General features: G+C 39.4%; 1 protein-coding gene across 6 annotated transcripts in view; it reads left to right on the forward strand.

Annotated features, from left to right (window-relative positions):
- GHR (growth hormone receptor) overlaps window positions 1-14,053 on the forward strand; it is a 339,415-nt gene that overhangs the window by 299,327 nt on the left and 26,035 nt on the right. For all 6 annotated transcript variants that reach the window (XM_011954467.1, XM_011954466.1, XM_011954465.1 and 3 more), the window contains exons 4-6: window positions 1,698-1,827; window positions 7,701-7,873; window positions 12,474-12,652. In XM_011954467.1, the coding sequence (XP_011809857.1) occupies window positions 1,698-1,827; window positions 7,701-7,873; window positions 12,474-12,652 (482 nt within the window). The remainder of the gene's footprint in view (window positions 1-1,697; window positions 1,828-7,700; window positions 7,874-12,473; window positions 12,653-14,053) is intronic.

A 14,053-nucleotide genomic window follows, 5' to 3' on the forward strand; every position in this document is an offset into this window, starting at 1 on the left:
AACTACAAACCACTGCTCAAGGAAATAAGAGAGGACACAAACACATGGAAAAACATCCTCAGGGATAGGAAGAATCAATATCATGAAAATGGCCATATTGCCCAAAGTAATTTACAGACTCAATGCTATCCCCATCAAACTAGCTTTGACTTTCTTCACAGAATTGGAAAAAAAACTACTTTAGATTTCATATGGAACCAAAAATGAGCCTGCATAGCCAAGACAATTCTAAGCAAAAAGAACAAAGCTGAAGGCATCATGCTACCTGACCCATCTTATTTTTCTACATAGGATCCCCACATCCTTGCCTTTGTTAGAATGAAAACTAGACAAGGACCAACTTTTATCAACTTGTTCATTTCTCTATTCCTAGAACAGAGCCTGGTACAAAATTTGTGTTTAATAATGTTTGTTGAATGAATTTGAATGATGGATTTGTTTAGAAGGTTTATAACATTCCATCCCTTATGAGTTTGTTGCTAGAGGAAAAAAGAGGCGTGTTTTTGGTTCATAACATCAGGTATGTAACCTGGAATTTGGAATCATGAGTTTTTATGCATTTGCTTCATATTATTTATTTTTAAGTGATCTTTCAAAGTATTGATAAAGATACTTTAAGATTGAGAGCCTCCCTGATACCCAGGAATGAGAGTTTTAGATTAAGTTTACAATCTGATTGAAGGCTAATCATATAAGGAGAAAAAAAATAAGGAAAAGAAGAGAAATTTGAAAAGAAATCTCCAAAATGGCCATGAACATCAGAACACTGAGAAATGATATATAAACATGTGTCTTGCTTCATACCTGTCTGTTGTACATCTGTAGCAGCAGATTTCATAGATGCAGAGGAATTTTGGCTAAAATCCTAACACATAAAAGGCATTCTGCACTTCTCAAATTAGAATTAACACATGTGTATGTATAAGTTGTTTAGAATTGGCATCTATTTAATGAGTTTACTGGCTGAATCTTTTAAAAGAATGCAAACATATGTGACTTTTATCAAAAATCTATGAAAAGAAAAATGGCCCTGTAGTGCATGCTGTGGTTCCTACACTACATCCCCCATGTCCACCTGATGTCAGCACAACCATCTGTGGTGTCCATTTGCCACTATGCCACTCAGGTGCACACTCAGGTGCCTGCCTCTGCAAAGACCCTCAGCTCCTGTGCAGGTACAGCCTAGAAGTGCATGGAGGTGAACATCTCTGAGGCACCCTTCAACCATTGGGTACCGGGAGTGGTAGATAAATGTCCTAGCCTCTCATCTTTCTACACAACAATGGTGGTGCATATTCTACACAGCAGCTCAGTAACACACACATATTAGTTGTTCTCCCTTTCCTTCCCACCCTCCCCATTCCCTCACTGCTACATCTGGAAGTCACCTTCCAGATGAACTACCTATATCCAAATTCTAATCTCTAGCTCCGGTTTCTTAAACAGGTCCTACAAAATGCTTGAAATAAAAGGCAAAATGGTTTGTGTCGAGAATCAAAGGCTGACAATAGCAAGCAACAGGCTCTAAAACTGACACAGGAAAAATGCTTTTCTGGAAGACATCGGCATCACCTCCTAGACACGGAATATGCCGGCTTCATTCCAGTAGTTTCTTCACACACTTTAAATACGTGTCTCATTAGGATCACATATGACCCACCTGATTTCATGCCTTGCCTTTTCTTTGTATTCTACAGACTCTTCTAAGGAGCCTAAATTCACCAAGTGTCGTTCACCTGAGCGAGAGACTTTTTCATGCCACTGGACAGATGCGGTTCATCGTGGTTCAAAGAGCCTAGGACCCATACAGCTGTTCTATACCAGAAGGTGCTGCCCTCATGCCTTTCCAATTTTCCTCTCCATGGATGTACCTACTAAAGTACACTGAGTCACATATAGTGTGGGAATAGAAGTGATTTGTTGTGATTTATGTAATCTATGAATATTCATTCACTCATTTACTGAAAAAAATATTAATTAAGCCTATCCTATGTGCTGAGTACTATTTTAGGCCCTGGAGATATAGCAGTGATTACAAAAGACAAAATCCCTGGTCTCATGGAGATTTCCTTCCAATGCAAGGAGACAGGCAATAAAAATTGAATAAAATGTCAGCTAGTAATATAGGTTACTAAGAAAAATAAAGCCAGAAAGCAGCATATCAGCAGTGTGTGGGAGTTTGTGTATGTACATGAGAATGTATGAGAGTGTGTCAAAGTATGAGTGAGAGCGTGTATGGATACATGTGGGCATGTGCATGTGGATGAGAGTGTGTATAAGAGGCTTGAGTGATGTTGAAATGGGTGATCCTAGGAGGCTTCTCTATTGTGGTGTCCTACACCAGAGACATAAGTGAAATGGGACAGGCCACGTGAATATCTGGGGGAAAGGCTATCCAGGCAGAGGAAATTGCAAGTACAAAGTCCCTGAGGCAGTCTTGGCCTATTTGAGGGATGAAAACGGCCAGCACTGAAGGCACAAGATTGAAAGTGAGGAGAGTGGTATGGGAAGGGATCAGAGAGTTACTTAGGGACTGACTATGCCAAACCTCGTAGACAAGGGCAAGGCTTTGAATTTTACTTTATTTGTGGTGGAAAGTTATAGGTGTTTTTGAAAAGATGCATGTTTTAAAAGATGTAGCTTGGTTTCTAACCAGATAATACACTCCTTCTCTTAAATATATTCAGTAAAAGACTGTAGTATTTTTTCAATTTTACCAGTGACCCTCTAAAATAACAGAGGAAGGGTGAAACAAAGACCTCTCAATATAGGTACCACCCAAGTTGTTTATTTCTTCCCCTTCACCTGGCATTATTTTCGTTTTTGGTTTACTCTTACTCTGTATATTTTTACCTTTTATACATTTTAGGCTTAAACACTTCATTATCTCTTCTTTTCCACCCAACCCCCAGAGAAGGCCTAAGCCAAGATGCAGGCTTAGTGAGGACCCTTTATCCTTGGCTCAAGGTGTTCGTTAGTCGGAGGATGATATTGTCTATCCCATGGAAGAGCTGGGAAAGGGAAGGAAGACGCAGCCAACAGTTAAGGGTATGAGCTCAGGGCCAACAAACCTGCACTTCAGTGTAGTTCTGCACTTTCTCACCAAGGAATACTCAGGAAATTAGCCAGTTTGTGTACAACTCAGCCTCCTCATTTGCAGAAAGGAGATAACGGACTTGCCTCATGGCTTCTTGTGAGGATCGTATGAGATAACCCATGAAAAATACTTGGCAGAGTACTTGACACATAATAATTACTCAGCAAATTGTAGCTGGTATTCTTATTATCGGTAGTATAGTGATAATTTTAAAATAATTATGATATAGAAATCCAGTTCCTGGACTATAAAGATGACTATAAGTGATATAAGACCATTTATACCAATAAATTGTTATAATTATTGGTATAAGACCATTTTAATACAGAGCTGCTGCTTAATTTGCTGATAAAAAAATACTTGGAGTTAGCAACCAAGTGGACCTTCCCCACCTTTCAGCGTAAGAGAGATCTCTTGGATGAAGTGAAGTGAAGATGAAATGTTTGGGCACCAATTATACTATATTTTTCCTTAAGGCTGACACCACAAAGAGGTTGGGGCCTGTAAACAAAGTTGATTTCTATAAACACATTCGGACATGAAGTTAGTATGTTTGATGACACTTGTGAAATGTGTGGAATCATTATGTTATTTGTACAGGCACAATTAGCCAAACTGTAAAGAAAATTAGCAAAATAACCTCTTAAGCTGTGCCTACTTTATGAAAATAATGTTTTGCTACCTCAGTATTTACCAAATTTGAATATAAGCAAAAAGAGAAATCGAAAGGAATGAAGCCTTGATAAATATATGTCCCTTGCCCTCATCAATCAGCATCACATAACTCTTTCCACAGGCATCTTATGCACACCCCAGTCATTTCAGCATCCCTGGTTCAAATCCAGGATCTACGCTACCAAGGATGCTGCTGAAAGTGTGACTGGGTAGAGGAAAAATTTCAGACATATTCAGAAAGATGTCTTAGATTTTGCCCTGATAGTGTTTGGAATCCCAGGAGAGTAAGTACAACTTTATGATTAAGTGCCAACCCAAACTTACAAAATAGATATTTGTGTTTTTTCTATAAAATATAACTATTTTGAATATCTTAGCCAAACTACTAGGAGCCCACAGCCCAGTTTATCGAAGAAGGGTAAAACTGAGGGATTAGGAGTATCAGGACTGGACTGGACTGATTAGTGTACAGATAAATTTGAATTCTCATTGCCCACTTCACAAAGAAGACAATACAAATGCACTTTCTGACTCTTGTCATTGTTTCTTAGAACTCAGTTGCCAGGCAACTCCTGAAACTATAGAAACATGCTTCGCATCCCTGATACATAAATAAAACTGCGGATTTTATCCAAAACCAGAGTCAGTGGGAGGTGCAGTTGTTTCATTTTGCTGGCCTGGCCTATCTAAAGCACAACGGAATGTGAACATGTCAGGCTGTCAACACGACATTTCAGGCACAGCCCTACAGGCAGTTGTGTGTTTTGCCTGGCTCTGCTCCTTGCCAGGTAGCTGGCAGAAGAGACAGCCTCCACATGTTAAACCAGCTGATTCAAAACAGTCTCTGCCATCCTGTGATGGCGATAGTGCCAAATTCAGCCTCTGAGCTTACAGGGGACTCGGGATGAATGCACATTACAGGCATGGCAAAAGGAGGCTCTGGGAAGCATGTTCGAGTTACTCTGCTCTCAGCTCCTTGCATGTAAAAGCTGTGTTTTTAAAGGAACTGGGCATGTGAACACTCAGTCCTTAAAGTTGTATCCCCCAGCTCTTCCATACCCATTCAACCCCACGTCAAAAATTACCCTGGTCTTAAGAGAAATTTTATTTTCTATACATGGTTGTGTGGAAAATCAGTAGGGAGAAAGGGCATAATTGCTTTCATTTTTCTTAAACAAAAGTATTGAATTTAAAGCCAAAAACGTGAGCTTTCTGTCATGAGAACAACTGCCCTTAAAAACATACATGAGGTTTTATTTTTATTATTTTTTCCAGTTGGTTGTCTTTAGATGAAAAACATTTCTTCTGCTCTTTATTCTTATTTTTATTGATAGTCTCTTTCTATGGTTCTCACCCTTTCCATTTCACAAGATAGTCTGGGAGCAAACCTAAAGCACTTAACTTTTGGGAGTAAGAGCAAAGGGTAGCTTCCATGAATTGATTTTGGTCTTCTGTAGAGACATTCAACCCAGAGAAGGCAAGTGACACAGTATCTGTTTTATGAGCTAATTTGGGTTCTTGTCTACATTTAATAGTTTAAAATATAAGTTATAAATATTTATTTAAAGCGAAATTCAACATTGGTTCATGAAGAAAGAGGTTGGAAGCAGTGTTTTTAACTAGCTGTTTCTGATCCATCATGCTTAAAATAAATGTTTTGTTTGTCCTGTGGAGTTCATGGATTTGGGATAATCTAAACAGGGTTTTTTACACAGTCCTCATGGGGACCAAGGTACTGACATGCACTGTTGAGAAATTCTGTGAATCATGAAAGAGCTAATATTTTAGAAATCCAGATCTGTTGAGCACTATCTACATCTCTGGGACGTCTTAATACTTTGAGTTTTCTAACTTTTATACTATCACTTATGCTAAGTACATTTGATATCCCTTCTATTATGTGAAAGCTTCATTTTCTGGGTAATCTTCTTACAACTCCTCTCTTTAATACACTCTTATTTAGTTTGAAAGCAAATATCAAATTAAGCATACTATAGTTCAATGAACCACCCACCTATTCCTAATTTTTTTTAGCATTTTTCTTCTGACTCTACATACACACATACTTACACACATACACACACACACCCCTTATCTTTTCTTCTGCCTTTTGCCCATTTACTTTTTGCATCAGAGATGAATCTCATTCAAGCATATGCAATTTTTTTTTTTTTTTTTGAAATGGAGTCTTGCTTTGTCGTCCAGGCTGGAGTACAGTGGCGCGATCTTGACTCACTGTGACCTTTGCCTCCTGGGTTCAAGCAATTCTCCTGCCTCAGCCTACCTACTGAATAACTGGGATTACAGGAGCATGCCATCGCATCCAGCTAATTTTTGTATTTTTAGTACAGACGGGGTTTTACCATGTTAGCCAGGGTGGTCTCAAACTGCTAACGTCATGATCCACCTACCTCAGCCTCCCAAAGTGCTGGGATTACAGGCATGAACCACCGTACCCAGCCAGCATATGCAACTTTTAAGAGTCTCAACCAAAGCAGCAATTCACTGTCTCAGACCCTGGAGTCTCTGCCATTTAAATCCTAATTTCCTTCCAACAGCTGAGGAGCAGTCGTCTCAAGTACCCCGTGATACTACACAAGTTTTCTCCTGGTGCCAAGCAGACCAGCCTGAGAAACAGCTATAGGAAGGAAATAGGCGTCTTCTCCCAGCTTTGCATCCCTTCCTTCCAGGTCCTGCCTTCCTTACAGACTGCAATGTCCTCATTGTCCACTGCTGCCCAGCACCCATCCCACAGAGGGATGGTCCCAAACCTCTACAGTCTGGCCGGTGAGCCACAGGAGCCTCTGGCTGCACAGGCCATTCCTACCTCATCTTCCACAACCACAGATTACGTGGTTTTATGTCCCTTTGACTTATAAATTATCTTCTCAGTTAATAGGCTAGTGAATAACAAGGGGATAATGAACTACCTCACCCAAGTAGCAATTCTAATTTAAGAAAATTTTCCTGTCATTCCATTGCCTTTTGCTTCCCTTACCACACTCATGCCCATACTTCCTTACCTCAATCCCTCTGACCTCTCAGTTTCCTCCCTTCCTTGCCATATTGTCATCTATTAAACTTTTACCCATCCTTCAAGAATGCTAAAAACACACCTCCACCTTGAAACCTTCCATGAAGAGCCACAGCAATCATTCCCTCTTCTGAACTGTTAAGGACCCTAGAGAGCACTACTAATGAGCACTTACCCACATTGCTTTGTAATACCATTTTTTGCTCTTTCCTTCTGAGGCAGGAGGAATTCCTTAGACATCTATGAATCCCCCGTAGTATCTGTCATTATGTTTTAGACATAACTAATTCTCATTAAATATCGATGTAATGAATATAAGAGGCCCAGAAAACTACTCAGATGGGAATTTGAGTCTTATTTTAGCCTGAAATTAGGGGACTGCATCTTACTTATCTTTATATCTGCACAGTGTTGGTGCATCACTCTGCCCGGAGCACACATCAACTTGTCTCCTCAGTTTCTTTCACCACAGTCTGGGAAAACAGCCAGGTCTAAACTTTCACTGTTCTCTGGGAATCTCTAGTTTGGGGTGAGTCTCTGTACTGTTTTAATGAACATTTTTAAAATGTCCTTAAGTCTCAGAACCTTCATCTATAGAACAGGCATAATAAAGTACCTACCATAGGAATCAATTTATGACCAGACATAGCATATGCATTCAATAAACGGAAGGTTTTACCACAGGCAGAAGTACCAAATGGCCTCGTAGCAGTCTTCAGACACTGATGATATTGTCCACCAATGTGATATGTCTTGGAAATGGTGTTGCTAAAACACCTCTTCACAAAATATTTGTGTTCCAATTTATTGAATCAGACTATCAAGCACCTTACTTGGACTTCAGCTACAACATGATTTTTGGAACAATTAATCTTTTTTAATCCTCCATTTTAGAAATATTCAAGAATGGACTCAAGAATGGAAAGAATGCCCTGATTATGTTTCTGCTGGGGAAAACAGCTGTTACTTTAATTCATCATTTACCTCCATCTGGATACCTTATTGTATCAAGCTAACTAGCAATGGTGGTACAGTGGATGAAAAGTGTTTCTCTGTTGACGAAATAGGTAAATCACAGGTTTTTGTTTCATTTGACATAGTTTTACACTAAATAAATGGGGAAGCCTGCAAGGTCCAAGTATAATCAAGTAGGAAGACTTTGTAACAGTGTTCTATAGATACATGGAGATCTGTTTTACAGGAGATGGGATCAACTGGTGAACAAGAGGAAAAGGGCAGGGGAAACTTAAGTTGACTTTAACATAAAGTAACCTGGCAGTAAATGTTGTGAAGAAAAGAATAGGAACCTTGTGGAGTCTTTTCCTTTAGGATATCTTTGAAGCTGTGTTGTGTTATGTTCCACTGCAAAGGGTAAACTTAATATATTCTTAGAATTTCTTACTTCCTAATTATTTGATAGGATGCTTATATTCAGATTCACTGAAATACACTGGCCTTTGACCTCTACCATTGCTATAATCAAAGCCTAGATTTTCTTTATCACAAAGCATAATCATTCTGGAATTTTACATTTACAAAACAGCCACAGTCACTTTAAAGACATGTTTATAAGATCTCAGAACAAATACTGGAGACAATCAGCTCACTGAACTAAGTGAAAGATCCAAACAGAGGATCCTTTGCCCATCATATGGACACAAGGTGGAAACAAAACAAATAAAACAAACAACTATAATTAGAATATTCATGTTTATACTTTAATAGTATAAACAGCAAAATAGAGAGAATCAAAGAAGGACATTGAGTAGCTGAAATTGGTGCCTCAAAATCTATCCACAAAAGCTAATTTGTTGCTTATAGGAATTCCTCATTGCTTCTCCCAAATGTGTTGTTCTTTTATGTAGTTTTCTAGGCATAAGCTGACTGGAAGAGATAGGAGTATGTGGCTAGAAGTTACAGATAGAAACAAATAAAATCTAATAGGCTGACTTTAAGGGAGAAGATTAAGAGACCTGTATCAAGCAGTAAAAATAACCCAATTGCTTTGCAAAGACAATTTAGTATGTGTCCTTAACATCAGTGGTATAGCTGTTGAGCTGAAACTAAATGGGATAGCAGAATGGGATAGTAGCAAGAATACTGGGTTAAAACTCATATTCTAACTCTGTTCTCTGCCAATAGCATATGGCCAGTCCTACTCATTTACCTGGCTGACTTTCACTGAACACCTGTCATGTGTCAGGCACTGTTCTGGTGGTGGTGGTTATAGAATAAGTACGATACAGTCGAAGAAGGGAGTCAGGCATGTTCGCAGATAATTGCAGTGCAGTGTGATAGGTGTTAGCCTGGAAATACGTGGAATGCAGAGCTGCAAAGGTGGTGGCCAAATGTGTGAATGATTGACAGGCCTGAGGGATGAGGAAGGGCTGCACAAAGATGGTGACAGTTTAGTTACCTCTGAACTGGAATTGGACTCTCCCTATTTTTAAAAAAGTGGTTACCCACAGTGGTCAAAAGCATGAGTGAGTGTTGTCAGGTAATGCAGTGGACTTGCCTTTCAGTAACTACTAAGTTCCAACAGTAACAAATAGCACATGTTCAGGGGACTCAGGAGCAGTTAGAAAGCCCTACTAGTCAGCTGGAGAAATCATCAGTAGTTGTTCATGCCCCAAAAAGGAATTTGGAGTTTAACTGTCACAAGGTACCTTTGAGGATGTTTAAATAGGGAAATGACTTGAGAATAGTAATAGCTAACAGTCACAAAAGACTTACCACGTTTCAGGTATAAAAACCATCTTTTGCAATCGCACTTTACAGATAATGAAACCGAGGTGCAGGGCATTTGAAGGACTAGTTCAAGTAAAACAGCTAGTAGGTAGAGCTGGGATTTGAACCTCTAGCCTCCATGCTTTTACTCTTGAGACTTTGCAGTACCACTTGTCTCATTATCAATGCCTCAGAGAAATTAATCTTGTTGCAATGTGAAACATAGATTGGAGTGGGACGGACTAAAGGTAGAAGAGGTTCAAAGACTGAGATCATCAAGGTAAAAGATTATGACAGGCAGCTACAACTAGCACAATAGTTGTGGGAGAAGGTGCTGAGAGTGAAAGAAAACAAAGAACTAAGGTAACCCTAATAGATCTTGAGAAAGTTGTCAATCATTATAAGCCTCAGCTTCCTCGTAAAATATGAATGTATGGTACTACCTCACAGGGCTGTTCTTTGGATGTAAAATACTGTATTAGTTAGACATTTGTCAGTCATTCAATTCATTCAGCAAATATTTATTATGTTCTTCTCTCAGGTCAGTCAGTGTTCTCCATGCTGGGGATAGAAACTGTCTTCCCTGGTGGGATCTAATCCCAGTGAGGGCGGAAAGCGACAATGCTATGGAGAAATATAGAAAAGGAGAATAGGAGTGTTGAAGAGGTTGCAGTATTGAGTTTTCAGGATTGGCATCCCTGAGTCAGTGGCATTTGAATAAAGAAGGATTAGAGAGGATAATAATGTGTGTGTCTCAGGGAAGGGCATTTCAGCAAAGGGGCACAGCCAGAGGAAAGATCTCAAAGTAGAAGCATGCTTTTCCTCACTCAGTGAACAGCAGGCAGGCGGTGGGGTGGGCACAGAGTGAGTGAGGAGACTGGTATGAGACCAAATCCCACAGACAAGACAGTCAAATCTACCCAACCATTGTAATGACTTTGACTTTCACTTGGAGTAAGGTAGGAAGCCTTTGGAGGGTTTTAGATGATGAGTGATATGATCTAATGTGTTAGGATAATCACTGTGTCATTTCACTTGAGGATTGCATGGAGAATAGACTGGAGGGGGTCAAAGACCAAACGAGTACAGTGGGGAGACAAATGCAGCAAGAAGAATGAAAAAGGATAATGGCTAGGACCAGGTTATAGTGGTGCAGGCGGTGAGACATGGTTGGATTCTGTTATATCTTGAAAGTACAGCTGACAGAATATGGATTAGTGAGGAAAAGATGAGCCAAGGACGAGTTCATTGTTTTTGTCCTGAGCAGCTAGAGGAATTGAGTCCTCATTAACAGAGATGGGAAAGAGGAAAGGAGAGCAGGTTTTGGAGAGGAAGAGCAAGGGTTTGTTTGGGGATATATTAAGTTTCAGATATTTTTAAAATATCTCACAGGAGTTGTCAATACAGCATGTAGATGTATGTGTAGAGGTAAAGGAGAGGTCATTATTATGCCTGTAATGGTGGTACCAAGCCTTTTCCAAAAGGACCTTGTCTCATATCCTCTATTTTTCAAATGTAGCATAAGTAATAGTTATAGAAAATATTCCATTAAAACCAGTTTTATAGTTTTGTCACTTTAAAGGGTTAAGCTTTGCTTATCAGGATTCCTGAATCTCCAACAAATCCGGAAGGTTGAGGAATTACTGCCATTATATCGGCGTATGTAGTTTGGCCATTTTGCATATCCTTCCAATTTAATTTTCAAAATGTAGTCATGATTCATCAAATTTTGACTCTCCCTGTTTTTAAAAAGGTGGTGTCGACCCCAGAGGGCAACAGCATGCTCCTCCACCATAGAGCCTGTTTTCACGTGGGTGCACACAAGAGCTTCCCTCTTTGGCCACCAGATTTGACAGTCAGTAAGAGCACCTCACTGTGTGTATCTGTAGAGTTATCTCCAGTCAACCCTAGGGATGCACACTTTGCAACACTCTAGGTGGCCTTCTGTATATGACAGAAAAACTAGCAATAATTTACCGGGAACTATCTAGAATATAAATTTAGACATAGTTCCTGGCTTTGAAATCCATATTTTCTTCATCAGCCTCTGAGAAATTGTGGTCTTTGAGGTCCTAATAAGCAGAATGCAACAAATTTTCCTGGGACTGTAGAGTATATCAATAGAACCTGAGGAAAACAGTGTTTCAAGTTGTTCATATGACAGTTAAGAAAAAGACAGAAAACACTGAATCGTCACCACTTATGAGACTAGCATAATGCCTTCTTCCTTCTTATGTCAGAAGAAAACATCACATGTGGCTAGGAAGACCACAAAGCAAGGGAGCGTTAGCAGAGTGTGCAGGAAGATTGTATGAGAAGATTGAAGAAGAGTAAAAAAGGATAATGGCTAGGACCAGGTTATAGTGGTGCAGGCGGTGAGACATGGTTGGATTCTGTTATATCTTGAAAGTACAGCTGACGGAATACGGATTAATGAGGCAAAGATGAGCCTTTCAGGGAACAACACAGAAATGAGGTAAATGAGGTCTCTGCCCCCAGGCCATACATAGTTGCAAGAAAAAAGATTTCTCTACCCCTAGTTCCACAGCAGCCCAATGTCTAAATTCCGTAAGTTTTTCTGACTCTGTTTTTTCAGTTTCAAGCGAAAATGAATTCATTTGCCAAAATCCTGATGCATTTATGATATCAGAGCAAAAAGAAATATAAAACATGGCAGATCTTGAAAATAGTTAGTGATCAGATTTTTTGCTCCCAAAGGAATTTTCGTAAGGGCTTATTTAAAAGTTAAAAACAAGTCACCCTTGAGTTAAAAAAAGTTACTCTCTTATAAAATGAAAGTTATAATAAGAAAAATATTGGAAGAAATAAGAGTATGAACGATCAAAAATGTAGAAAGTAATTTGGTCTTCTGAGAAGAATGCCTTCCATTAATAATAAATTGTGTCTGTCTGTGTACTAATGCTCTGTTGAATTGCACAGTGCAACCAGATCCACCCATTGCCCTCAACTGGACTTTACTGAACGTCAGTTTAACTGGGATTCATGCAGATATTCAAGTGAGATGGGAAGCACCACCCAATGCAGATATTCAGAAAGGATGGATGGTTCTGGAGTATGAACTTCAATACAAAGAAGTAAATGAAACTCAATGGAAAATGGTAAGATGTCACTACACCTTACACTTTGACTTTTCTTTCTATTTCATCAACCTCTCTCTCATTTATCATTAGACTTTCTTTTGACCTAATACCACATGTTCATACTGTATGTGCCATAATTTCTTATTTGAGAAAACATATTCATCGGTAAAATATTATCTTGAAATTCTGTTAAGACAGGAGATGCTTCTGTATATATGGAGGCCTGTGGAAGGAAAGGAAAACTATTTCTCTATTCATTCTTGAGATCCAGTTTAACTTTAGAGTAAAATTATAGACTGGCCACTTAGCTGTCTTTGGGGATGTGGATAAAAATGGGAAAGTTTGTGATCAAAGTCAACAGTGACTATGGCCAAATATTTTCCCATGATTTCAGTTGCTGCTACTCAAAAGACTCCCATTAAAACAAATTCATACGTGTCTACAGGAAACAGAGGAAGGGAATTTGTCTCTTAGAGGTTTCAGAAGGATTTTTTGTTACATACCTCAGAGAAGAATCAAGCTGAGGTTCTTATGTAGGCAATTAGAGAGCGTGGTACCTACCGGTTGACCTCTGAATCCCTCTCTTCCTTACCAAGCATATGGAACTCAGCACTTTGATAAAGTTCACATGGCACATAACAAGAGGAAAAACGGGAGTATCATGATGCTCCCAATATAACTAATTCTAAATCTGTCTAACCACAGCCACTGCCACAGCCAAGCCAAGCAGTTTCTGGCCACTCATCAGGTGATGCCCAGCAGCCTGGCACAGATCACTCCCAGAATTTTGAGACACCAGGACATTCAGTGAACCGCTGAAAGAGATGCCAATTTTGTCATTAGAGGAAAGTTAAGTTTGGAGAAACTTTGAGTAGTTGCAATACTGGACTTTGGGGCTCTATTTTCTGAATCATTTTAATTTAGATATCTGTTCTGTAACTTGATACAAATAAAAGGCCTGGTTGGATGCTAAGTCAAACAAGACTGTCTACATCCAAGCTACAATCAAACATTATTCAGCAACAGGTACTGAAATAACTACTATGCAGAAGGCACTGTGCTAAATACCTGAGGTGGCGGTTCTCAAAGTGGGAACCACAGACCCCTGAGGGTCCCTGAGACCCTTTCAGAGAGTTCAGTACTATTTTCACAATACACTAAAATGTTATTTTATTCACTATGCTGAAATTTAATTTAATGGCACAAAAGCAATGCTGGAAACACTGCTGGCACCTTAGCATGAAGCAAGGCAGTAGGATCAAATTTTACTAATAGTCATTGTATTCTCCATCATCATGCACTGACAGTAAAGAAGGGGGAAAAAGGGGACGGAGCAAGATGGCCGAATAGGAACAGCTGCAGTCTCCAACTCCCAGCGCGAAGGACACAGAAGACCGGTGATTTCTGCATTTTGAACTG

Source organism: Colobus angolensis, unplaced genomic scaffold (assembly GCF_000951035.1).
Source record: "Colobus angolensis palliatus isolate OR3802 unplaced genomic scaffold, Cang.pa_1.0 Scaffold383, whole genome shotgun sequence".
Lineage (NCBI taxonomy): Eukaryota > Metazoa > Chordata > Mammalia > Primates > Cercopithecidae > Colobus > Colobus angolensis.